The sequence below is a fragment of the Astyanax mexicanus genome, chromosome 16 (assembly GCF_023375975.1).
Source record: "Astyanax mexicanus isolate ESR-SI-001 chromosome 16, AstMex3_surface, whole genome shotgun sequence".
In the NCBI taxonomy this organism is placed as follows: Eukaryota; Metazoa; Chordata; class Actinopteri; order Characiformes; family Acestrorhamphidae; genus Astyanax; species Astyanax mexicanus.
In genome coordinates, this window is record NC_064423.1 from 15,687,654 (window position 1) to 15,715,224 (window position 27,571).

Genomic DNA, 27,571 nt, shown 5'->3' on the forward strand with positions numbered 1-27,571 from the left:
CTTAAAAAAAAAGAAATAACAGATAGATTAAAGTAACATTTACATTAATTTAGCCTTTTTATTATTATTTATTTATTTTTTTATTTTTTTGAGTTGATTGACTAATAATTTAAATTAATCTGTGCCTTTTTTCTATGTAATATTGGCTATGCAAGTGTGAGTAGGAGCACCTTGTTGATTTGAAATAGAAAGGGCTAAAAACGTACTGCATGTTGAAGCAAACCTTGGCCACACTGGACCATTGCATCCCTAGTGTGTATTCCTTTTTTTTGGCCAGGTAGTGTGTATAGTATTCAAGTGTAAACTATTTATAAACCCTTTATAAAGGTAGTCTTATTTTAAGTGGTACCATAGAGTGCACAAAAGTACAGACAACAATCATTGCTTAGGTGGTTATCTCATCCTCCCCTCCTTTGCGACTCACACACACACAACACACACACACACACACACACACAAACATTTGCGTCTTTGTCTGTATGCGCAAAGTTAAAAAAAAAAGTTAATTCAGCTGCTAAAGTAACATGAAGTAACGGGGTGTGGGAAATGGTAACGGTATTATAGTTACAGTCAGAGTAATTAGTTAGATTACTTGTTACTGAAAAAAAGTAACGGCATTAGTAACGCCATTTATTTTAAACATATATACGTATAAACATATTTATAGAAACAAAGAGAAAGATTCACAATGTTAAACAAATGAAACATGTTTGTGTCGATATGTAAGTAGAAGAACTTGATGGAAGATCTGTGAAAAGCTCTGTGAAAGTTAAAACATTTTTGTCATAAATATATACAGGCACTGCCTCTTATACTACTTGCCAACATACTTGCTGCTCTTACTCTTTGATTTCACTTGTGATTTTCATTTCAGACATTTTTTTTTTATTATAAAGGGTGGATTAGTGTATTCCATTGCATCATTCAGACTTTCACTGGACCTTAACAAGCTTTATGGAACATTTGCATATTTAAGGTGCCTCAGACATGCCTCATCCACCAATAAAACCTGGCAGTTCAGTTATGCTGGTCCTCTAATAACATGAACCCTGATTTAAATAATGAGATTCAGTCATTTCAGAGTGTACTGTACTCTGTGAAACACACCGTGTCCTAGATAGAAACACTGATGTGCTCAAGGAACTTCTCCACTGTGTGCTCTTTATTTCCAGCACTTTATTTTTATCCATTACCTCAGAAGCAGTCTTTAGAAAATTACTCCTCATTTCACTTCCACTCATGTGGTTAAATGTGGAATATCAATGATATGAATATAAATGAATGTAGAGTCGGAAGAACTGAAGATAAATCTATTTAAATATTGAGAAGCAATAAATGTTAAAGGATAAAGACAAAATATACAAGATAAACAATACATAAAAATACACTGACAGTACCAAGAATAGGTAATAAAAGGCTGTATAACAAACTGTCAAACCCACTCCTTTCAACTCAAGCAAAAAAAAAGGAGAAAATTAAGCTCGAGAGCAACATTTTCTTCAGCGCGCACACAATTCACTTTTTTTGCTTGCTAATTTCACATTTTTGCTCACGAGAAGTTCATTTACACACTCTTGTTAAGTGCTAAAACATGCTGGTTAATTTTAAAAAAAAATTTAAAACACACGATAACATTTTTGAATATTCTGAACGATATTATACCCTAAAAATATTACCATATTATTAAAATTTCATTTTGTTGCAGCAGTGTATTCTTGAAAAAAAGTTATTAATTGATATCGCCAAGAGTATCGTTATCGCAAAAATACCATGAAGTATCGTGATAATATTTTAGGGCCGTATCGCCCACCCCTACTTAGTCTGGATTCGTATAATTAATTTATGATGTAGGGAAATAATGACTGAATGTTTGGACACTGAATGAAAAGGAGTGTCCAAACTTTTGACCGGTACTGTGCTCTACATTACACCAAACACTTATGTAATGTGTTAGGAATACCGTTGTGCTGATGTGCTTTTATTATTAAACATGATATTATAATTCAAGGCCACAGAATGTGAGCATGTTTAATAGTAATTTCAGCTGTGTTCTCCAGCTGGTTTGAGGCATTATTAAAGTGAATAATTATATCAGTGCAGTCTGAATGTTGTGTTCATTTTCTTAAAGAGGAATAGTCTTACTCTGTAACTGAGGAGCTGCTGTTGTGATTAGTGTTTCTGCAGGGCTGCTTTTTGCTGTATAGCAGCGTGTGGTAATTGGCTAGTCTGCATAATAAATTATGGCCTATAAAGTCAATTGTAGCTGGGCGTAAATCTCCAGGAAATAAAATGTAGCAGCTAGGCGTGTCTGTAAAACCCATTATGGCCTGTGTGCATGATGTGTGTGTACATATTTTAAATATTTAACCCTTTGATGGATTTGTTTACCATTACATTCAGTGCTTGAGATGATTAATAAAGACGGCAGCTGCTTGTATTGAGTATTTTGCATCAGAATTATTTCATTTATAGTAGAAAATGACAGTCTTTTACGACAGTGAAGGAAATAATTATTGATTTTTTGCTGATTTTGTAAGTTTTCCCGCTTACAAAGACATTAAAAATCTGTATTTTAAGGGTAGAGTAATTTTAACAGTGAGAGATAAAATATCAAAAAAATGAAATCCAGAAAATCAATGTAAATCATATATATATATATTTTTTTTTTGCATTTTGCTGAGAAAAATAAGAATTAGTTAGATAACTCTGGCAAACAAGACTTAATACTCTAAATCTTTAAGATTTTAAAGCTGTCGCTTGGCAACTCAGACCTTCAGCTCCATCCATAAATTTTCTATGGGATTAAGGTTTGGCCACTTCATGACCTTAATGTGCTTTTTTTGAGTCACTCCTTTGTTGCCTTGGCTGTATGTTTTGGGTCATTGTCATGCTGGAAGACCCAGCCACTACCTGTTTTTAATGTTCTGGCGGAGGGAAGAAGGTTACTTTGAATTTTATGGTACATGGCTTCATCTATTCCTATTCCTATGCACTGCAGGGTTTAAATACATTGTGGTTATAATACGTAATGTGTTACCAATGGTTTTCTTGGTGACTGTGGTTCCAGCTGCCTTGAGATCATTAACAAGTTCCCCCTGTGTAGTTTTAGGCTGATGTCCTACCTTCCTTATAATAATGAGGTGAGATTTTCAGTTTTCTCTCTCCTTCCCACCCAGCGTCTTACTTATGTTTTTTAGGCCATTCCAGCCTTGTGTAGATCTTGTCCTTGACATCCTTAGAAAGCTCTTTGGTCTTGTCCATGTTGTTGACTCTGTGGACAGCTCTGAGTCTTTTATACAGGTGACAATTTAGGTAACAAGTTTATTAAAAGCATCTAACCAGAATGCTTAATAGTCTGTAAGGGAATCAGTTTTTTTTTTTTTTTTTTTTAACAGAAGTTTTTTAAGAAATGCTTTTCTTAGGTTGGCTAGAGAAACATTTTTGGTTTCAGGCAAAAGTGTAACAGTAATTATTAATAATAATGAATTAATTATAGTCATGAAGCAACCTCTGCCGCATGGAACTAAAAAAAGAATATTAAGATCTTAAATGCAATCTAGATCCACAGTCTGGGTCTAGACTTGGCCAGTTGTTCTCACCCAGACTTCCAATGGCTTGTGGCAAGCAGCCTGATCCAGGGTTTGAACCTCGGATCAGAGTGACTGCAACCTCAAGAACTGACTGTTGAGCTCACTGCTCCCAGATCAGCTGTTAAACTCATGGACACAGCTGGAGAGGCTGAGCTGGCTCTGATCTCAGGCTCTTGATTTGAGCAGCAGCAGCAGCAGCTGAGAGAAGAGAGCTGGATCACTGTCAGTGAATAGATCCAGCTTTACAGTCTGATTATGGAATATTACAGAATGTCAGAGGCTGATATGAGCACTGATATCAGTCTAGTGGTGAGCTGCCAGTTTCTGCTCATCTGCCGGCTGATAAGGTGGGATGTATAGAAGCTGTCATAATGACATTGGCTGAAGTGTGTGTGTGTGTGTGTGTGTGTGTGTGTGTGTTTACCCGAGAGAGGGAGAGTGTGTGGCGTGTAATACATGACTTAGAGCAGTAGCAACACTTTAACATCTAAGGTGTAATGTTATTTTTTTAAATTAAAGTTAACAAATAGGGATGTTAACATCCAGTTTTTGCCTTTGATCCAATATGATAAGATGATCTGATCTGATTCTAATTGGATTGGTGTAGACGACAACACAGATGCATAATTTAAGTGAGATGTTGGCCTACAGTTGCTTCAGTCACTTTATTTTTAGTGTGTGAATAATGAAAGACTTTATTTTTGCCAAATTTAAAAAGAGTAATTTTATGTGTAAAGGACCATAAAGGATTATATTTTCTGCAGTAACTATTCTGTAATAATATGATTAGGATGTATCATCAAATATTAAGGAAACATGCTGATTTTAAGCACTGGAAACTTGTGTCAACAAAGCTTTAGCCAGTATTTTCTTATTTGAACTGTGCGGTACTTCATGGAAATCTGTGTTGGAACCCGTATGGGGCTCTGAATCTGCCCACCTCCAATCCCCCAGTCCCATTTCCACACTCAGGCTTGCCAGGTATAGACAACCACACACAAACAGTACGCTGTAGCAATGAAAACAGGCAAGCTGGCTATTTTTCTGCAGATAGACCATAGATGGAAAATTTAACACCACCACTAGTGTAGTAGAGACGGGCACTAAAACGTATTCAATTACTGATCAACTACAGATTGCAAATTCATTCAGTTAAATTGCTGACAAAGATGTGCAAATGCACACTCAGCTTGTCTAACCCCTGTAGAGAAGGATTGTCAATAAAACAGGATTCTCTGGACCAAATTAACATATAAGAACCTATTGCCCCCATGCTTAATGCAAGGCATGGGATAGATAGGTATAAAGACCCCCAGGATTGCACTGTGGAGCAGTGGAGCTGTGTTTTCTAGTGTAGAGTGATGATGCTCCATGAGTTGGGAAATTGGGGATGAGGTAGAATGGGGATCATCCAACTCCCTGACCTTACTAATATTGTCACTGATATAGCAATCAAGTCCTCGCAGCAAGGTTCCAGTACAAACATTTAGCATAAAGCCTTTTTTTACAGTAGAGACTCCAAAAAAGCAAGATAAACTTTATTTAATACCCTTGGTTTTAGAAGAAACAATAAATGAATAAAACAATAAATAAAAAATACAATTTTCATTGTTGTAATTAATCATGCACTGGATGTTAATCTACACAGATTTCCTTCCTGAAAACTGTTTATATGGGTGAGTAAAGCACTTCCGTTTATTTACAGTAAGCTTAGATTTCCAGATTTCCACTAAGGCTAAGTGCAGCAGCAGGTAACTGTTAGTGCCAGCCACCTGATAGCACTACACTGAGTAATCCTGAGTGTTCTGATGAGCCAGGGTGATATAAGCTAGTGCTTCGTACCATGTAGCTTGTTTTAACATGGTAAACGTGCAGACTACAGTACGATATGCTTGCTTCTAAGTGGTGGAAGAGCTAGCATGGCGCATGACGATATTTGGGAAAAGGGATTTTTATTTTATTTCATTATTCCATTTTATTGAATGGGACCAATTTAAATATATAGTTATATTACATTTCTGGCTTTATTATTACAGTACAAAGTGCTACAGAGTTTACTGTAGCTTATACCCAACCAATAAAAATGGGCGTGGTTTCAGGACAGAATAAATGTCAAAAAATATCAACGCTTCTGTTGTAATCAATGTATCAATCTATCCATTTTCATCTAGTCACTGATTGAGATATCAAATTGCATCCATTTCCAGTGACAGCTTAACCTTTTGTTTTTGGTCGTTTACTCAAAAAGTGACAATTTTTTGTAACAGCAGCTGCTTGACACTCCTCGGGATTTTGTTCTTGGCATTTTCAGCCCATTCATTTTCATCAGCGGGACGCGGCAGCTCATCTCCTCTTGCGAGGGATCAGTGATGTCACAGCGCTTTTGATCACGGGATGTTGTGGAGGTGGCACTAACCCATATAAATCATGTCTTATCGTATCAAAGGTCGTTTGTCAGGGGCTGATATGATTGGGGGGGCTCCAGAGAGCATTGCTATGGTAACACTGGTAGGCGGCAGACGGGAGGAAGCGTCAGCCCGGGGCGTGCATGGTGAAATGTCGCTTCGCTGTGCCCTGTGGAGACTCCACACTCACATCCTGTTACACATCTGCAGGAGAGATAACCCAGAGTTCATGTTGAGTTTAAACAAGATTAGCTCAGCTACGTACAATGTATGGGCAAAAGTATCGGGACACTTGCTCATCATTTTTGTTTAAGGGGAAGAAAAAGTATCAAGGGTCAAATCATAGGTTTTAAAAAGAGTTTTTCCCTTCTTTTGTTGGAGTAACTGTTGGATTTTGCTGTTCAGAGATTTGAACTATATTTTGGAGCATTGTTCAAGACTCAGTAGTTCAGTAACTCCTACCTTGGCAAAGATTTGCCGAGTCATACCCTGTTAGTTAATTAGCTAATGAATACATTTGTAGTGTTTTTATTGTTTGCACATTATAAACCAGCTTGTGTTATTCCGGAAAAATCCTACTGCTCCAAAAATACACACCCCAGAGCTGGAGTTACTGTTCACAGGTCCTAGTAATATACTGCTTAGTTTAGCAGAAAACATATACATCTATATTTGAGTAGCCTACCCAAAACATTTAGCCTGTGTTCAGCCTAACTCACAAGATAACACCTCATAACATATAGTACAGGTATGCACTTTCCCAAGCTGTCACATAACTTTTAGCCATGTATTATAAGAACATAAGTGGGAATGTTCTGCAGCTGCTATATTAAAAATGACTGTAATTTCTGTACAGTTCAGTTTATGTGATAGAGATCGAATTATTGACAAATTAAAACAGACATTCCACACTTTAACCTCACAGTCGTCGCTTTAATGCAATGGGAGCGGTAATAGCAGTAATCTTGTCCCTGTAAAATTACTTACAGATAGCAGAGCATATCACGTTCAGCATGTTTGCGCTGCATTGGAGAAGATGGTTTCATCTATGTAATGGACGGGAGGAGCAGATAGTTTAATAAATTCTGACCGGGCTCCTCTCCTGACCTCACCTTGACCGAGAGGACATTAACGGTAATTGGAAAACGGGTCAGCTACAGGGCAAACACGGTGCTACACAGTGTCCCCAGCAGAAGGAGATGGCAACAAGGGAAGGAGAGAGATGGTTAGAGAATAGAATGTTCTGTTCTGGGAGCCTTGAGTTTGAGTCTGTATTTATTTATTTATTTATTTGTTTGTTGGGTAATGTGGGGTTTGATCCCAGCTGATCCCTCAAGGTTCAGCGTGTTCTGAGGGAACAGTGGGTATCTGCTGGAAGGGAGATATGCTGGGAGGTGTTTGCACAAACAAATGTTTCAGATTTGCCGTTCATTTAATGAAGTAAAATGGAAAACCTGTTATTTGGGTGGTCCATTATTGATGCCTCATAGATACTCAATTAATATTCAACTGAATATCTATTAACCTATTAACATGCCTTTACTCGTATACAGACTACAGTGTATGTGATACAAAACCCTTTTTTTCTGCAGTAAAATATGTTATTTACACTCTGAAACTTTAGGGCTTTGAAATCTCCCACAGATTACTTAGAGTAGCTGCCTGGTCTTTCTCTATTCCACTTAATAATTCCATATCAGTAACAGGAATCAACCCAAATTCTGCATGTTGAAAACAGACGTAAAAACCAGACAAACATAACAAAACTAAAGGTTTGGAGGACATGAACTGTTTTATTTGTATTCAGAAAAATATTGATTTTAAAATGAAGTTCAGGAAAAAGCCAATTTTGTGACTATATTTCATTCATTATATTTTGACATTTACTTATTTTTTTTAAATATAGTTTCTATTACAATTAAAATTCTACTCTTTAGTAATGTTCCTTATTAAACATGAAAGCTTTTTATGTGATGCTTAAATAGAAATCCTCAAGATTTAGGAGTGTAATGTCATTCAGAACATTGACAAAAGTCCTGGCCTGGTAAGGGGTTAAATATAACAGAACTCTTAGTTAAATATAAATTATTCTCTACAGAAACTAACTCTACGCCTAACTTAAACCCTAACCATAACCTTAAACATGAATTAGCCCTGAAACTCTTAACCAATTCTAGCCAGATGCCAACAGAAATGATCCTTACAACCCACGGCGGTTGCTTTCCAGAGTGGTTTATGTCTTTTACAGCACATTCCTTGTACAGTCTTGACCAACCCTGAACCTGTGAACTGGGAAAAGTTAAATGTGTTTACAGCTTCGGAAACATACATCAGGCCTTGCTCGAACTCACATCAACCTCACTATTTGTCTTCATAGCAACACCATAAAAACAACCTATAATATTTTAGCATCCAGTGGAAGCTACAGTATTTTTTCACTATAAGACCCATTTAAAATCCTTTAATTTTCCCAAAAAATCGTCTGTGCGGTTTATAATTCATTGCGTCTTATGTATGAATTTTATCAGTCCGGTTGTAAGGAGCAGTAAAGTCACTGTGCTGAAGTACAGAGTTATAGAGGAGTTTCAGTTTAGTTCTACAGCACGGAAACTGGAGCAGTATCAGCATAAAACACTAACTGCACTTAACTCTAACTCTTTCGCTGTTCAAAGGTGAGTATTATCAGCCTGTAAGCCCGGCTAGCACTGCTGAAGCAGCATTAGCATTAGCTGCTATCTGCGCTAAGCACTATCTCTTTCGCCGTTTAGTCGGTGAGTATATGGGACTGTAGCCTGCACGTTTACCAAGTTAAAACAAGCTACATGGGAAAAAACACTAGCTGATGGCGCCCCGGGCTAATGGAACACTCAGGGTTCCTCAGTGTAGTGCTGTTGTGTGGTGGTTAGCCACTAATGCTAATGCTGTAACCGAATGAGTTGTAGCTTACAGAGAAGCAACCGAGGTCAACCACATCCCCCGCACCTGCAGCACAACTAGCAGCAGCAGTCCGTGAAGCAGCACAGCAGGTCCATGAGCGCCAGGTTGACCAGCAGCGTGGTTGGGCTGAAATTTGGTTGCGTAGTTCATTTCCATTAAAAAAATGATAAAGCATTACTGACTCCCAACTAATCCTCGATTGTTAACACTTCAATGTTGACAGGCCAAGTTTGCCTAGTCTGCATTGTGTTGTAATGTTTAAATTGCAGTAATTGTGTGTATGTAGAGTATTTAGGACTTTTTGGTGCACCGACTACAACATTTCATGTGGCTGGTGAGCTGATTGTTTATTCAGCGCTTGTTGGATTGTTTTGAAACACCAGCGCTTGGCCTGCTGAGAGCTGAGTGTGTCGGTGGAGTCGTCGCCAGAGCACTGAGGTGGTGCAGTTGGCAGTGCAGTCGCTGGTGTTATGGGTGCCAGGGTTCTCCTCTGCTCCTCCTGTCCATACAAGTGATTTGTAAGCCAATCGGAGCATCTGTTTGGCGTGTAGTCAGTCTGTTAGGGCTTTCCTCCAAGCAGTCTGAGTGATCTGGCAATGCAGTGTGCATGGATTTTTCTTTTAAAAAATAAATAAATAAAAAAAGGTGTGGTAGCTGACTCTCTTTGTTAGTAGGTGCTTTTGGAAGGATGATGTAGATTTTTTAAAGCAACCATCTGCTGATGCTGATATTATTCCAATACTGCGTACCTGAAAATTAAATATAGACAGATCTACAGAAATACAGCACTGGGTAAAGGATAAAATGGACTAAAAAAAAATAATTTCTTTTATTGTTGATGATTATGGCTTACAGCCAATAAAAACCCAAAAATCAGTGTCTAAGAAAATTAGAATATCATATAAGACCAATTGCTACTTTTGGCAGTGTGGTCAGTGTGCCAAGTCCTGCTGGAAAATGAAATCTGCATCTCCATAAAAGTTGTCAGCAGAGAGAAGCATGAAGTGCTGTAAGATTTTTAGGGAAAACTCTGCACTGACTTTAGACTTGATAAAACACAGTGGATCAACACCAGCAGATGACATGTCTCTCCAAACAAACCATCACTGATCATCAGTACGTTTTACATTTCATTTGGAAATCAAGAGACCAGAGTCTGAAGGAAGAGTGGAGAGACACACAGTCTGAGCTGCTTGAGGTCTAGTGTGAAGTTTCCACAATCAGTGATGGTTTGGAGAGACATGTCATCTGCTGGTGTTGATCCACTGTGTTTTATCAAGTCCAAAGTCAGTGCATAGAAAAGAGTGTTTCCCAGAAAAGCACTTCATGTTTCCCTCTGCTGACAACTTTTACGGAGATGCAGATTTCATTTTCCAGCAGGACTTGGCACACTGCCCACACTGCTAAAATACCAATCGGTCTTTCTAATTCTATAATATTCTAATTTTCTGAGACACTGATTTTTGGGTTTTCATTGGCTGTAAGCCATAATTATCAACAATAAAATGATAAGCGCTTAAAATAGATCACTCTCTGTGTATAATATCTATCATATGTGAGTTTTACATTTTGAAGAGAATTACTGAAATAAAGTAACTTTTCTATGATATAAAAATTTTGCACTAATACATTCTCTGACTTTAGTTTTTGACCAGCTCTCAGAAACAATCTCATCACAATTTACATGTTTAGATACCATTACATTTCTTTTATCCATATATGTTTTAACATCAGCATTGCAACCTGCAGCAAGAACTTAAAAGCCCTCAAAAATCCTCAACAAAACCTGCAAAACCAGAAAGCTGATTGGCTGTTTCTTCTGAAAAGCGAAACTTTATCTTTGAAATGGCTCTGTGATAAGTGATTTAAGAGATTTAAGAGATTTTAGAGATTTAAGAAGTGTTAAGAGATTTTCCATTCACACAGCGAACAGCGGCCTCCTCATTATTAATACAGCTGAGCTAAACGAAACGATTCGGGGCTACTGGAAAATTATTCGGGGCTAAAGCCCTGGAAGCCCAGGCCAGGCGACGCCTCTGGTACTCACTTCTCTCTGGCTTCATCTGTAATTTCTGTAATGAAAAAAGACTTCTACTTTAAATAGTTTTACTTTAATAGTTACTTTAGTTAGGTAGTTCATTTTAATTAGCTATTTTAGTCAAATATTAAAAAAAAAAAAATTAAATTTAGATGAAAAAATAAATTTGTTGAATTGCTTTTGATTCCTGTGCCATCCTCTTTGATCCTGTGCATGTGCTGAATATTTTCACTCCTCCACCTGCTGCAGTGCAGTCTGCTCCCTGGTGCAGCGTGTTTTGTAGCTGCTTGGGTAGTTGACATGATCTCAATGGAGGACTGATTGTGTTGCCCCGTTGTTTTGACTGCTTGTTAAGCTATACACACAAGCCCTTAGCCTGGCTTATTAACAGCTGCCACTGTATTCAGCTCGGCTTCAGATAAGCTGCCCTGAACATACGGAGCAGAGAAAACATGAGAAAGAGGCTGAGATGAAACGAGCCCGGGGAGCAGCTCCTGAGAATTCAGAGCATCTAACCAACAATACGCCCTTTATAAACACCTGCTCTCTGGATTATTACGAGAGATATGAGACATATTGATTTTACTGCCTGCATTCACTGGGAGCCGGACTGAAGTGTTTTATTTTTCTGTGTTAAACATGTATTAAAGGGAGTTTAGTTAGATTATTAAACTTTACATTCATTTCAGATTATTAATACAGCGCAGTTTTTAAATGAATATTGCATTTATTAGGGCGAAAAAAAAACAGTCCTAACAAATCTGCTCCTATTTGAAAAAGTAATTGCCCCCCATGACTGTGATACAATGTCACTAGCTACAACCAGCCCTGATTCCTGATAAACCCCTAGAATCAAGAAATCAGCTCAACACAACCTGTATGACAACGTGAAGCAGAATAAAATATCTTAAAAAGCAAGATCATGTGAGAAAACAAAATAATTCTGGAAAAGGTTACAAAGTCATTTCTAAGTCTCTAAGACTCCAGTGGACCACGTGAGAGCTATTACTTACAAATGGAAAAAAACATGGAACACTGGTGAACCTTCCCAGGAGAGACCAGCCTACTGAAATTGCTCCAAAAGGGCATGGACAACTCATCCAGGAGGTCAAAAGAACCTCATCTAAAGCCAACATCTAAAAAAAATCTCGTTTTTTTTCTTCAGTTCCTCTTTCGGGTCCTATATCACAGTAATTATATCAGACAGCCACATGCTATGAGTTCTTTTACTCCAGAAGCCATACGGCTGCTCGAAAATGTAATAGTTTAAAATGTAAAAGGAAGCAGAATTGCTTTTCTTTCAGAACTGGCCATGTTTTGGTCAAATTTTTACCATCGTCTAACAAAGGCCTGTCTAACACGGGCCAAAAAAAAAACATTTTGATGATCTGCAGGACCTCAGTTTGTGTCTGGCATACAATTAACACCTAAAAAAAAACATGGTGGTGGTAGTGTGGTTGTCTTGGGCTGCTTTGCTGCTTTGATGGAACTATAAATTGTGCTCTCAACCAGAAAGTCCTGAAGGAGAATGTCTTGCCATCAGTTTATGACTTTAAGCTCAGGCGTACTTGGGTTCTGCAGCAGGACAATGATCCGAAGCACATCTTTGAATGGTTTTGTTAATATGAAAAATGTAAGTATGAAAACTAAAGAAATGTGTAGGGGCACAAATAGTTTTTCACAGCACTGTAGATGATATTTATAATAAAATACACCAAAAGACAAATGTTTAACTCGAAGTTTTGTGGCTCAGCCGTGGATTGTTGTGCTTAGTCCTAACTCTGTAAGACATATGTTCAATAGTCTGAGTTAGAGCAACAAACAGCTTGATTTAACTCGCATTGTAAGCAACACGAAAGAAAATGGCAGGAATTAAAGGTCAGAAAAAGAGCAGACGTCTGCTCTCTGTAAGCAGAGAAGCTTTTTTTCCGTTTCCTTTGTAAATACACGCTGCTTTATTTGCCAATTTGTATAATTTAGTTTTTTGTTTGCTTAGAAATGTTCCTACCTAAATATCACAGTAGCTGCATTTCTACCCAATTAATTTCTGACAAACCTTGAAAGAGTTTGCTTTTGAAAGGGGGAGAGATGGAAATTGTTGATAGCATTTATTAAATGTAGACATACCTTTTTTTCTGGTTCCTGCTCAAATTTAACAGCCTGTCAAACTGTTGTGAAAACTTTTGTTAGAATCCTTTTTTTTTTTTTTTTTTTTTTTTTTTTTTTAGGAAACAGAACATTTACGTGTTAATTCGGTGTCATTAATACAATAAACACAAAATCATACAGGTTCTTCCAACCATAAAGTGACACATTTGCATACAGCTGGGCCTGTAGATCCTGCAGAAGCTGGCATTTCAGTTAGTCCCATAAAACTACAATTGGCAATAAATCTGGCAACCTAGGTCAAGGAAGTTTAAAATCTGATGGAAACATTCCTGGAAAACCCTTCTTCTGAAAAAAGCCAGTTAAAATCTAGGTTTTCAGCTAAAGACAAAAGAGTTTTGTCTAGAGGCATTAGCATTAGCAGTCAACAACAATCTCTCACCAAGAGGTACACTACCCAATAGTAGCCTCTTTTATATAAATTTTTATCACAATTTCTTTCAAACTACCACTAACACTAATGATGCTTTAACACCAGGAGGGTAAAGACGAGCACATGCCTCCTTCGATACTTATAAAGTCAGTCGCCACCACCTCTTTTCAAACAGCTGCTGAAAAGCTGAAAAGATTGCAGAGTAGCATCACAGCGCACTCGGAAGAAAAGCGCAGTGACTCGGTTCCGATACATCAGCTCACAGACGCAGCCTTGTGCTGAGCAACATCACCCTTTGGAGTGATGTGGGGAGAGAGAGCGCCATCTACCCACCCAGAGAGAGCAAGGCCAATTGTGCTCTCTCAGGGCTCCGGCAGCTGATGGCAAGCTGCATAAATGGGATTCTCCCGCATGATAGTGGCAGCACTTTTACACCCTCTTGTGGCAAAACCCAGGCTTGAAGCATTTTGCAGCAATCCAGTGTGGAACAGATGGCTCATCCTGTTGCATGTTGACATTCTATAATCATATTTCTTATCTCTTGACAGGAATGAAGATGCTATCAATCAAATGGCAGTCGCACCTGTTGCCTCCCAGTCGTCCTTCCTGTCATCTAATGAGGTGCAGTATCATTTTCGAATCGTTTTATCTTATGACATGTATATCTGCATTGCTTTTACGTGACATCTTGTGGTGGTCTCTGGTTGGCCCAGATTCTGCTTCAAAAGCACATGATAAAATTGTGATTGGTCAGAGGGCTCAAATGGATAGATAGATATATGGATGGATGGAAAGAAGCTTAATCATCTTTTTATGACTTTCAGATTTCCTTGAATATAACACTGTTTAATGAAACTCTAATTTATTCAGTTGCTCTTTTATTTTATTCATGAGAAGAAAGTATCTTTTGGAAATATGAATCCCACCTATTCTCTTTAATCCAGTGAATGTACAGTGCAGTCTGTTCCCTTATACAGTATATAGACAGCAGTAAGGCTTATTCATTGTTTCATTCATTATTCATTGGGTTTTAATAGAGTTTATCCTGCTTTTTCTGGAGTAATTGTCATGACTGGACAGAGAGCCTTTTCTACTAGATATTAGAGCATTGTTATTGGAGCATTATCTCCATTCTGGAGAACACAGTGTCCGTTTCTTCAAGAATACCCATTTAGACTGTGTAATCATCAATCCCAGCTCTGCAAGAATGGATGCACACTAACTAATGGAGTTCAGTTGACCAGACCGAACATGAAACATTTTGGGTTCATGCTGTCTGGAAGAAAAAGTTTGGGCACCCCTGATAGTTTTCATTGTTTTCCTTTATAAATCATTGGTTGTTTGTATCAGCAATTTTAGTTAAATATATCAAATATATATCAGCAGATAAACACAGTGATAATTGGGAAGTGAAATAAAGTTTATAAGATTTACAGAAAGTGTGCATAAATTTGGGCACTCTCTTCATTTTTGTCAAATTATTGAAACACAAAATTAGTTTGGTAAGCTCACTGACCCTTGACCTACATACACAGGTGAATCCAAATATAAGAAAGGGTTCATTTGGCCAACTACAAGTTTTTCTCCTCTTTGCATCTTTTCTGAACAGTGGCAACATGGGAACATCAGACCATGAACTCTCAAATGAGTTGAAAACTAAAAGATTGTTCAACATCATGGTTTAAAAGAAGGATACAAAAAGCTAAAATCTCAGAGATTTCAACTGTCAGATTCCACTGTGAGGAACATAGTAAGGAAATGAAAGACCACCGGCACAGTTCTAGTTAACACCAGAAGTGGCAGAACAAGAAAAATCTCAGATAAGCAGAGGAGAAGAATGGTGAGAACAGTCATAGTCAACCCACAGTCACTGGAGTCACTGTGGATCGTTGATCAATTTAACTATTTAGCGCACTTTGCGCTGTAAGGAGAGGCTGTATGGGAGAGTATTTAATGCAGAAGGAGCCTTTTCTGAGCACACGCCAGGCACATACCTCGCTTGAGGTATGCTAAAGCTAAAGCACATTCTTGAATATGGTGCTGTGGGCTGAAGAAACTAAAATTGAGTTATTTGGAGGGTGGTTATGCATGGCAGATAAAGAACAAGCATTCTAAGACAAACACTTTACTGCTTACCACAGTAAAATTTTAATGAAAATTGGTAGTGGTTCCATCATGCTGTGAGGCTGTGTGATCAGTGCAGGTACTGGAAATCTTGTTAAAGTTGAGAGTCCCATGGATTCAAGTCAATATCAGAAGATTCTTGAGAACAATGTTAAAGAATCATTGAAGGTAAACGTTGAAGTTGAAGTGTACCCAAACTTTTTCATTTATAAAAACTAAACTTTTCTCTGTCTAATGACAGAGCGGTGGCATTTTGTCAGTTTCTGTTTTGGTGATATGCCTTTTCATCCTCCTTTAAATCGAGCTGTGATTATAGACATCACTGCAGCACAATAACCTTGGGCACAAATTCAATATGTATTGACTGGGATGTCAGTTTTTGCTTAGTTCAGCTGAGGCCAGAAATGATTTAAAGATTGAAGCCACTCTGTTTAGTCTGGAACTAAACCAGTAACTTCCTAAACTTTATAAACAGAAGCAGAAGAATCTGTGGTTCAGTGCAGATCCTTAATTTTTCTTGCAGGGCATTGTGGATGCATACATATTAGTCTAACAAATAAGTAGACATGTCTACTCATAAACCATGTGACTAGGTTTAGATTTAAATTTTTTATATTTTTAGATTTTTAGACTTTTGGTAGCAATGTGATACCAAATTTAGTTATTGATTTGTTAAATTGTAATGAGAAAACCGTCAAAACTGAAGTCTTATTTTTTGTTTTTATCTGTCTTTTATTCAGATTCACCAGAGCTTACCAACAACTCCTGCAGAGAAACCCCAGCCTCAAGAGAACCTTCTGCCAATCAAAAGTTCTTCAGACTCGCTTGACAGGGTTAGTCCACTTCACACTACTCACCTCTACTTATTACCACTGAGTTACTCTTTTTATTAGGCCATTTGTTACAGTTTAACATCAGTCTCAGAGTGTTAAAACTGTACTAGCAGCACTAGGTAGGATTTCCTGGATTTTTGATATTTTAAAAAAAGTAAAATTACAGCTTGAAACTCACTGCAGCACTCCATTGAGGTGTATTAGGAGGAATAGCGGTGCTCTCGTGTCTGTGCCGGAGCTCCTCTGAGCTCAAACCAAACTAAGTAAGTTTTCCGAGGCGGCCGCGACCAACGCTGGCGAGAACTGCGACCTGCTTTCCGACCTTTAGTTCTAACAGTTCTACAAGGACTACTGGTTCATTCTTTACAAACTAGCATACAGACACTCTGGCAGAAGCTGGAAAGAGACCGAATATGTCTGTGAAAGCCAGAAAACGAGAAAGAGAAACTAATCGGCCTGAAACATTTATTACACTCTGCAACTGTAGGGGGAGCCCACGAGCACAAAATCTCAATCCTACCTAGTGGAGCTTTAATGTCAGGTAATCAGACATTATTATTTTAAAGGTGTCTTTGCACAAAAATCCACTTTTTCTTGTTCTTGTTGTTCATGAAATACAATAGGTCTCTTTGAGTTGTATATGAATGCTGCACATGAAACTGTTCAACTTCCATTGTCTGCAGTAACTAGTAAAAGAAAATACTCAGAAAAACGAGTCGATCAGGAAAAGCATCATGTCTACGTCAAACCATAGTATTCATGGCCGCCCACAGGCAGAGCTGAAGCCAGGCAGCTGGGCATGTTTCCTCAGATAGGAGCTAACAGCGCTAGAAGCAGCATGGCAGTTTGTTCCTGTGTTATTCGTGCAAATAACACATCAGTGTTATATGCTTTGCCCAGTAATTCAGAGCTAAGAAACAAATGGTTAGAATTTGTCTATGGAGCACCACCAGCTAAGTACAATTGAGACAATTGTATGTAGGTGTATGTTTAGAACAGTTCTGTTTAAACCATCCACACTGGGGTTTTGTTCTAAGTGCCTGGGCTTTTTACTTTCTGGACCTGGTTTAAATTGGATCTCCGGTGGATTTGTTTATTTTTTTTTTATTTTACTAAAACTCTAAGACTAGTTCAGTGGCTGAATTGTACTTAGCAGGGCATTATGGATGTTGTAACATATGACATTGACATTATTTTTTATTGTTTCTAACTGTTGTCTAACATTAGCTGTTGTCTTATTGTTAGCCAATCAGAGGCGGGCGAAAGCAGCATTATACCGGATCAACGGAGCACTTTTTTTTCACAAAAAACAGCTCACATGGCATTCATTCATTCTGGAGACATTACTAGACAAACTAGACATTTTAAAATGAATGAAAAAACTAAAGAATCAGACCTTTAAAATATCAGTATTATTGTAATATATTCAGTATATTCCTATTCCTAATAACGCTGCTGTTTGGAACACTTTAGGGTAAGTTGGCCCAGTTTTATGAGATATTCTTCTTGATTTCAAAAACAATGTGTTCTTTGCCCCAGATCTAAATAGCAGAGCTCCAGTTTCACGCAGCCCCTTTTCCCCTGCCTTTAAACCAGCAGACTATTGTTATCTCCAACCATCTAGACCAGGCCTTTAAATCAGACCTCTGTCCTACATGTGATTCTGACCCAGTTGTCACTGTGTAAAAGGCGTTTTTTGGGCTTTCTGCTGTATTTTAGCCCCCTGACTTTCACTCCGTCAAGGAGCCGTCCACCGAGGCAAGCCCAGTTACTGCAGAACCTCTAGAGAACAAAGAGAAGAGCCTGCTGGAGGGCGAGTCTGCCTCGAAGGTGAGAAATTTCCATGAATTATTTTAGATTATTAGAGTGTCAGATTTTATCTGCACTGCAGGAAGCTACTTAATTGCTACTTATCCTCAAAGTTAATAGCGCATGTTGTTCTTGTTGTATTATATGTGTGGATAATATGATAATAAGTTAGCATTATTACCATATTTCTCTCACCATAAGGTGCATGAGATTATATGGTGTACTATCAATAAACGTCTATTTTCTGGCCTATTTTCATAAGGCTCACCGTATTATAAGGCGCATTTTAAGCGACAATAGCAAGGAATAAGGGTGCCGCCATATTTCTTCTCTAATGGGGAAGCTGGGGGAAAGCTTAAGTAAACAAAACTGCAGCGGGGTGGCCTCTATTTTCAGCCATTTCGGTCACAATATTGAAAATCTAAGCTTACTGTAGATAAACGGAAGCACTTTACTCACCCAAATAAACAGATTTCAGGAGAGAAATCTGTGTAGATTAACATCCAGAGCTAGTTTGACTTTGAAAGAAAATGTTTGTTTTCAGGTTTAAAGTTTACTTTGGCGCCCCCCAGCAGGAAGACCTGCTGAATTACCAGGGTCCCCTAATTTTGGCCACCTTACGTTCAACTTACAATACTGTATGTTAACTGAACAATATATATACCTAAGCTTTTAGTCTTATAATAAAAACTCTTAAACTGATATTGGTGGCTGATAATGTGTGTAATAATGCGTATTTTAGAATCCCTGGGCTTTTTTATTTGTAGGACCGTGTCTTTGCCTATGCTGCCTGTTGGAGACATGTTGGGGTTTCTGCACTGTGTATATGGGATCCATCGGCTCCCAGTGGTGTATAATGACATCACATTTGTCCTGTGTGGGCATCCATACTTTGATTATGTTAGGAAAACACGGTGACACCCTCGTTCACTTAGACTTAGGCTCCCTGAGTAGGGTACAACACGCTTCACACAGTTTTTTTTATACTTAAACAATATTTTATGACATTTTATGATAATATTATTTTTTTTCTAAGAATAAAGTTTAAGTGTAAGTCTAAGGCGGGAGGTGAAGTGTTTTAAATTTTCAATTAGCAGAGAGGGAAAGGAAAGTGCGAAAGGCGGAACTGGCTGAAAATAGGGGGCCACACATTAACTCTTAAAAAAAAAAAAAAAAAAAACATTTTCTTTTAAAGTCAAACAATCATTGGACGTTAATCTACACAGATTTCTCTACTAAATACTGTTTATTAGAGTGAGTAAAGCGCTTAGGTTTATTTACAATACGCTTACATTTTCAATATTTTTAACAGCTCAGTTAGCAGCAGCGCTAGCCACGGTTAGCAGCGCATAGCGCTAGTAAATGCCACCCAACGTTGCTACACTGAGGAGCTCTAAGTGCTCCAGTAAGCCAGGGCCCTATCAGCTAGCGGTTTGTCTTATTTCGCTTGTTTTAACACAGTAAACACACAGACTACAGTCTGATATACTCACCTCTGAATGGTGAAAGAGCTAGCGCTAAGCGTAGTTAGCCTGCTAAAGCTAATACTGCTCCAGTCTCTGTGCTGGAGGAGCTTTACTGAAACTTCTTTATAACACTAGACTTCAGTAGAGTGCCTTTACTGCTCCTTATAACCTGATGATGATAAAATTCATAGCCTACACAAGACACACTGTTCATTTTTGGGAAAATTAAAGAATTCAAAGTGCACTTTATAGTGTGAAAAATAGTCTATACATTAACTAGCTTGAAGGATGTCATATAATTATTGCTCTAAAATTTAAAATTTATTCCTGTCTTGCGCTTCTTATATTGCAAGCTTATATTGTTAGTGTTCGTGTTAGTGAGTCTCTGAGCAGGAACCCTTTAAAAAAGTTGTTTATTTTCAATGTCAGTTTTTCATGAGTTTGAGGTCTGCTTGTTTACACTGCTTTTCAGAAGCTGAAGTCTTCAGAGAGAGGGGTGGAGACCCTCCGAGAGAGTGAGAAAGCCTCCAGGCCTGCTTTGGAAAAGGTGTGTGTGTGTATGCGTGTGTGTGATAGAGGAAGTGGGAAATGAAAAGCAGGATTGAGTAAAGCAGTAGGAAAGTGTGTGTGTTTGGTGTTCAAAGTGAAGTGCTTATGAATGTTTAAATGTGATATGGGGATAGTACATTCAGATGGGATATTGAGGTAATTTTATAAGAGGATAATTTTAGAAGAACTGTGTGTTTGTGTGTTGGTGTGTGTGTGTGTGTGTGTGTGTGTATGCAGACTCCTAGCCTTCCAAAAAGTCTGAGAAACTCTGGCAAGCTTCCTGCTGCCTCCGTGGACGTGCCAGCACCCATAGTGTCTGCTCCTCCATCCAGCACCAGCCCGGACTTCGAATACTGCAGTAAAGGTACCGTCCAGTAGAGACTTTAATACACAGATGATCATCATCATGTTACAGAACATCAGCCTGCACTGTTTAAATTGTACGTTCCTTAAAGAACTTTTAAGTAAAAGACTTTTAACATGGGGCTCTGGTTTGAATCCTGTTAACGTAGTTGCCATCAGCTGCCGGAGCCCTAAGAGAGCACAATTGGTCTTGCTCTCTCTCTCTGGGTGGGTAGATGGCGCTCTCTCCCTTCATCACTCCAAAGGGTGATGTCTATCAACACAAGGCGTCTGTGAGCTGATGTATCAGAACCGAGTCGCTGTGCTTTCATCCAAGTGTGCTGTGATGCTACACGACAATGTTACATCAGCAGCAGTTCAAAAAGAGGTGGTGGCTGAATTTACATGTAGGAAGCATGTGTTAGTCTTCACCCTCCTGTTGTTGGGGCATCACTAGTAATAGGGGGAGTTCTAATGAGTGGGTTGGGTATTTCACCGTGTAAAAATACGAAAGAAATAGATAAATGCTGTTATCTGTTTGTAATGCACAGAAAAGAATACTCTAATATTCTACTATAAAATCTCCATACAAATAAATTAACTATTAATTAAAATATTAAATAGTTTATTTGTATTTCCATTGTAATTGGGAGCCTGTTTGTTATATATTTTATATTTCATATTGAACTTTTTTTTATTTTATAAATCATCCCTAAACATTAAAAAAACTTTTTTTTTTTTTAAAAAAGTGTTCTACATCACAATAAATTACTAAAAATTAGCTGTTACTTTACTGTAATTTAATGGCTCTAGTACTACTGTTTTTTTCAGGGCAGTGGGCGGGGCCAATCTACTGTTTCATTGGTTTATAAACTTGTTCATTGGCTGGTTCATGGTCTATTCTGATGGACAACAGCTCTTAAATAGTGTTTTCTGCAACCAAACATTTAAAAATAATCTAAAAATACATGATGTCCATCGTAATGGATGCAGGGTCTGAAAGGGATATGCTGTACAGTCCCAACTTTATTTAGAATGTGTTGCAAGAATGGATGTACCTGTATATTAACAAATGAAATGAAATTGACTAGATGAAACACTAAATAAATATCCTGGGTTATCCTGGTAAAATATATTGTGCATTTAGCTGCTATTGAATTCTTAAACGTTTCAGACAGAGAATACAGGTTCTGCTCTGTTATGAAATGTAAGAGTAGATGCTTTGTGTTCACGCTCTCTTTGTCCTTTATTCCCTGCTGTTTATCATTTTATCTGTGTGTTATTGCAGACCCTGCTACATGTCCCATTGTGCCGGGGCAGGAGACGGTGATCGAGATCTCTAAGGGCCGTTCCGGACTGGGGCTCAGTATAGTCGGAGGCAAAGACACACAGCTGGTACTGAACTCACCTGCCTTCTCTATTAAATCAGAGATAATCAAATCTACCATTCACCAGTCTATCCTAATCACGCCTGATCAAGCTAATCATGCTCCTCAGGAGCTTGTGAATTTGAATTGAGTAGCAATTATGGATGATCTGAGGGAGGCAAGGTGAGATGTGTCAGAATCTGATCTAGCTTCAGTGTAGGAGTGTAATGATTTTAATACGTAGGTAGAATAAATAGAATTTAAAACGGCACATGGAAATCCCTCCGTTTCATTGATGCTTCTCATTCATTGAGAACTTTCAACCTGTGATAAATGCAGCCCTTTTAAATTATTGGATATTTTTACTAATCAATCAATCAATCAATCAATCAATCAATCAATCAATCAATAAATAAATAAATAATTAAAGCATGGGCGGCACAGTGGCGCAGTGGGTAGCACTTCCGCCGCACAGCAAGACGGCCTGGGTTCGATTCCCGGCTGGGGCGCCCCGGGTCTTTCTGTGTGGAGTTTGCACGTTCTCCCCGTGTCTGCGTGGGTTTCTCCGGTTTCCTCCCACAGTCCAAAGACGGCACGTTCAGGCTAATTGGAACTTGATTGAAATTGCCCCTTAGGTGTGAGTGTGTGAGTGAATGTGTCTGTCTGTCTGTCTGTGTCCGTCTGCCCTGCGATGGATTGGCGGCCTGTCCAGGGTGTATCCTGCCTTCCGCCCGATGCCTGCTGGGATAGGCTCCAGCACCCCCCGCGACCCTTCACGGATTAAGCGGTTGACAATGAGATGAGATGAGATGAGATAATTAAAGCATGCATCGTTTTTTTTGGTCTATTTTCTGGTCTACTTTCATAACACAAAGCACACCAGATTATAAGGTGCATTTTATGCGACACTAGTAACTAGTAGATGGAACAGGGGTCGCCATGTTTTCCTTCTAAATTCAGCAGATTTACAGATTTTCACTAAAGCTGTAGCATTAGCATTAGCGGTTCGTCCCACGTAGCTTGTTTTAACACAGTAAACTCAAAGACTACAGGCCGATAATACTCACCTCTGAACAGCGAAAGAGTTAGAGCTGTAGTTAGCAGCTAATGCTAATGCTGCTCCAGCAGTGCTATCCAGGGTTAGCAGCAGTGTACAGACCGATAATACTCACCTCTGAACAGCCAAAGAGCTAGCGCTAAGCGAGGTTAGCGGCTAATGCTAATAATGCTGCTGGAGAACTAAACTAAACCTCCTGTATAACACTGCACTTCAGCAGAGTGGCTTTACTGCTCCTTCTATATCTTATCTAAACAAAATGATTGTAACATCTGCTTATTTCTTCTTATTTCTTCTGTTTTTCTTGGAAGAACTATCTAGATTTTGGAGCATTTGATTGCATTCGTCAATAAGAGGCCAGGTTGTTGGATGATTACCGCCCCACCTAATTCCTAACTCCCTAAGTGGCTTTATACCACTTTATTTGGCCACATCTGGCAGTAGGCATGGTGCCAATAGATCCATATGAACAGTATCTGCTTCAGGGAGTCCTATTCTGTGTGTGTTGGTCAGTATTTCTGTACAGGGTCTAGACAAAAACTGTGTGTTTAAGCAATGGGTGCTACCTAAAGTAGTGTATTTTTCTACAAGGCGCACTTAAAATCCTTTAATTTTCCCAGAAATTGACAGTGTGCCTTATAATCCGGAGCGACTTATGTATGAATTCTACCAGTCAGATATAAAAGAGCAGTAAAGCCACTCTGCTGAAGTACAGCGTTATAAGGGTGAGTTTTCAGTGAAGTTTCTCCAGCACTAAGGCGGAGCAGTATTAGCATTAGTATTAGCCGCTAACCAGAGCACTAGCTCATTCCTCCTAATAGCGCCCTGGTTTACCGGAACACTCAGGTTCCTCAGTTTAGCGCTATCGAGCGGCATTTACCTCCCGCTAAGCATTGTGATTAGCTGCTAATGCTAATACTGCTGCACCCAGCCTTAGTGCTGGAGAAACTTTGTCTGTAGACAAAATCTTGAAAATCTAAGCGTATTGTAAATAAATGTAAGCGTTTTTCTCACCCAAATAAACAGTTTTCAGGAGACAAATCTGTGTAGATTAACATCCAGCACTCATTTGACGTATTTTTTTAGGAATTACAGCTTGCTTTACTTAGGCGCCTCCTCCAGCTTCCCCATTAGAAGGAAAACATGGCAACACCTTTGCTCACTTCAATGTAGGCATCGTTACTAGTTTTGCTTACTGCACCTTATAATCCGGTGCACCTTATGCATGAAAATAGACCAGAAAATAGATTATCACTGCGTTGCTGTAGCCGAATGCATGCTTTAGAAGGCGTGTCCACAAATATTAAGACATGTATCAAAATGTGCATGCTTTCAAGGGTTAATCTGCTTCTATGACCTTCATACACAGGCCTGGGTACACGTGAGGAGTGTCTCTCTAAGCCACCCCACAGAGATTGTTCTAGGCCTTATTCTGCTCACAGTCACTTAGCTGCGATCAGTATTCACCTCATTCCAACTCAGTGAGCCAGCTGGGTTCTCAGAAGACCTGCTCTGATCTGACAGAAAAAGCCCCCTGGCATACAGGGCATTTCATCTGGGAGAGATAACGGCTCCTGTTTTTTTTTTTTATATAACAAGACCCTTTGCTTTTGCCAAAAGGCAATTTTAAGATTTGTGTCAGTGTCTTTGTGGCTTTGGGTTAGTTTGTCTTTCTATTTCATATTGACTTTGACATTGACAGCATCTTAATGCATCATTTCAGTCATATTTTCTCTCTTCCTCTCTCTCTCTTTCTCTCCACCTCCCTCCCTCCCTCCCTCCTCCAAGGATGCCATAGTGATTCATGAGGTGTACGAGGAAGGCGCAGCAGCACGGGACGGGCGACTGTGGGCTGGAGATCAGATCCTAGAGGTGAGAGAGAGAGAGAAAGTGAGACAGAAGGGCTGATAGAGAACAGCATGACTCAACATCTCTCTCCAACAGCTGTGCTCTCCACATCCCCAGAGGAGAGAGCAGTAATGTCTGCCCTATTGCTCCTCATTTACAATCCATTAGCTCAACGCAGCAGCCTAAAGCAATGCCTCCCTCTGCTGGACTGAAGAAGTGCTACAACTTACAAACTAAAATTGGTGAATTGTGCTGTAACTAACTATAGTGGATTTTACAGTGGGCATTCTGTGCATTTAATCACAATACCTATAAAATACTGACATTTTTATTTATAAGTAATAATCACAGTCATGTCAGGCAGCTGTATCCTATAAAAAATATATTTTTATTTTTATGTTTTTCTCCCAATTGATCAGCACAAGCAGGGTGAAGACTAGCACATGTGAAATAAAGTAACCGTCTCTTTTCAAACTCTTTTTGAACTGCTGCTGATGCAGCATTACTGAGTAGCATTACAGCGACTCGGTTCTGATACATCAGCTCACAGACGCCTTGTGCTGATTAACATCACCCTAGAAGTGATGTGGGGAGGGAGCACCATCTATCCACCCAGAAAGAGCAAGATCAAGTGTGCTCTCTTAGGGCTCCGACAGCTGATGGCAAGCTGCATGAACAGGATTCGAACCAGCAAATCTTCCAAATATAGTGGAGTTTTTTTCCCCCAGAAAATCATATAACACTACATGCATCCCTCTGCTGACAACTTTTATGGAGATGCGGATTTCATTTTCCCGCAGGACTTGGCACACTGCCCACACTGCTAAAAGTACCAATTAGTCTTATATAATATTCTAATTTTCTGAGACTTTCTAAGACTGAATTACAGAAATTGGGTAACTTTTCAATGATATTCTATTTATTTAAATTTTTTAAATGTATTTATTTATTTTTTGATATTAGTATATGCACATTACTTATATATATATTTACAATGTAAACATTTAGCATGCTGTAATGTTTGTATTGACAAATAAATATTGATTATGTAATATTATTTTTAATTAAGGTTTTTATTACATCATGTATTATTTATTGCCATATTGAGATATGAGTTTATGTTTTTAGTCATATCGCCCAGCCATGGTTCCAACACCTTAAACTAAATGTTGATGTTTCTTAGCAAACTGTTTTTTTAAAGGTTCTTTTTAAAGGTTTTTTTTTTTTTATCTGTAAGTGTTTTATTTTTTTGTTTACCTTTTTTTATTGAACGATATACAGTTTTTGTTATAGTTAAGAACCTTTTAATCATATTTATAGGTATCTCTTATATTGTATATTAAATAATATAATGTGATCACTGTACTTGAAATGAAATATTGAAATATTAAGACCTACAGCAAAAATACCAAAATCATTTCTTTGTCCTCTGTCGCCCCCTGCAGGTGAACGGTGTGGACCTGCGTAGTGTGGCTCATGAAGATGCCATTGCAGCTCTGAGACAGACTCCAGCTAAAGTGCGCCTGACCGTTCTGCGGGACGAGGCGCAGTACCGGGATGAGGAGAACCTGGACGTGTTCACTGTGGAGCTCCAGAAGAAAAGTGGCAGAGGCCTGGGCCTCAGTATTGTGGGCAAAAGGTGGGTGTCCAGGTCTGCCGCTCTGTATTTCTTAAGAGTTACAAAATCCAGTGTTGCATCAGATTTATTCCAAACTTTTCAGGTCAAATGATTATAATGGCTGTATTGTGTTCAAAGTAAATGTAGTGTGTGAAGTAAAGTTACTAAATTAATACATAGTTATGCCATACTAACATTTACACTTACATTTGTGCTTTGTCAATTATTTTAATTGCAACTAAAACTGCAATCAAGGGTTTGCAGTAACTTGCTGGGACGTTTTCACAGCGCTGTGGAGGAAGTTTGGCCCATTCTTCTTTGTAGAATTGCTGTTACAGCAGAGCTTCAGCCAATTCAATTATTTATTTTAATTAACTTTGCGGTATGTCACAGAAATTTGTGTGGGATGTAGCCCCCCCAATCTGCCCACCACAATTCCCTCCAAGTCCCATTTTCACACTTCGTGTTGCCAGGTAAAAACAACAGTAAGCAAACAGTGTAAAGCTAAGCTAAGTAAAACAACTATAATAAAAAAGACTTTCTTTTAAAGTCAAACGAGCGCTCTACGTTAATCTACACAGATGTCTCTTCTGATAACTGTTTATGTGGGGGAGTAAAGTGCTTTCGTTTATTTACAATATTCCATGATAGTTCGCTAACTATTGAACTAATCCAGCATGAGCTCTGTTTCACGCTGAGCAACGCGTAACACCTTCAGGTGGCCCCGCCCCCGGAGTGAAAATCATAAATCTGATTGGTTAGATTGTCCTGCGACTTTGCTAAAATACTCATTACTACACTATTCTTAAAGTCAGGAGAAGGGTCCACGCAGACATATGAGCAGAAGCCATTTTAAAAAGCTTTGATTGGTTAAAACCGCTGTCAGTTAGATAAGTGTCCTGTAGGAACTGAAAAACACAGACTAATGCTTTAAATTAGTTGCTGTTTTTTATTTTAGTTAATTTATAAAATATATGCTTATAGTTTACAATAACTATGATTTATATTTCCTGATGAAATATTATGTAATGATTTACATGCACCTATTG

General features: G+C 38.6%; 1 protein-coding gene across 3 annotated transcripts in view; it reads left to right on the top strand.

The window, feature by feature from the left end:
- patj (PATJ crumbs cell polarity complex component) overlaps positions 1-27,571 on the top strand; it is a 210,094-nt gene that overhangs the window by 161,737 nt on the left and 20,786 nt on the right. For 2 of the 3 annotated variants that reach the window (XM_022669623.2, XM_049465996.1), the window contains exons 33-40: positions 14,058-14,130; positions 16,374-16,466; positions 18,186-18,296; positions 20,214-20,288; positions 20,528-20,654; positions 21,921-22,027; positions 24,845-24,928; positions 26,350-26,543. In XM_022669623.2, the coding sequence (XP_022525344.2) occupies positions 14,058-14,130; positions 16,374-16,466; positions 18,186-18,296; positions 20,214-20,288; positions 20,528-20,654; positions 21,921-22,027; positions 24,845-24,928; positions 26,350-26,543 (864 nt within the window). The remainder of the gene's footprint in view (positions 1-14,057; positions 14,131-16,373; positions 16,467-18,185; positions 18,297-20,213; positions 20,289-20,527; positions 20,655-21,920; positions 22,028-24,844; positions 24,929-26,349; positions 26,544-27,571) is intronic. The other variant, XM_049465995.1, reaches the window with a different exon arrangement.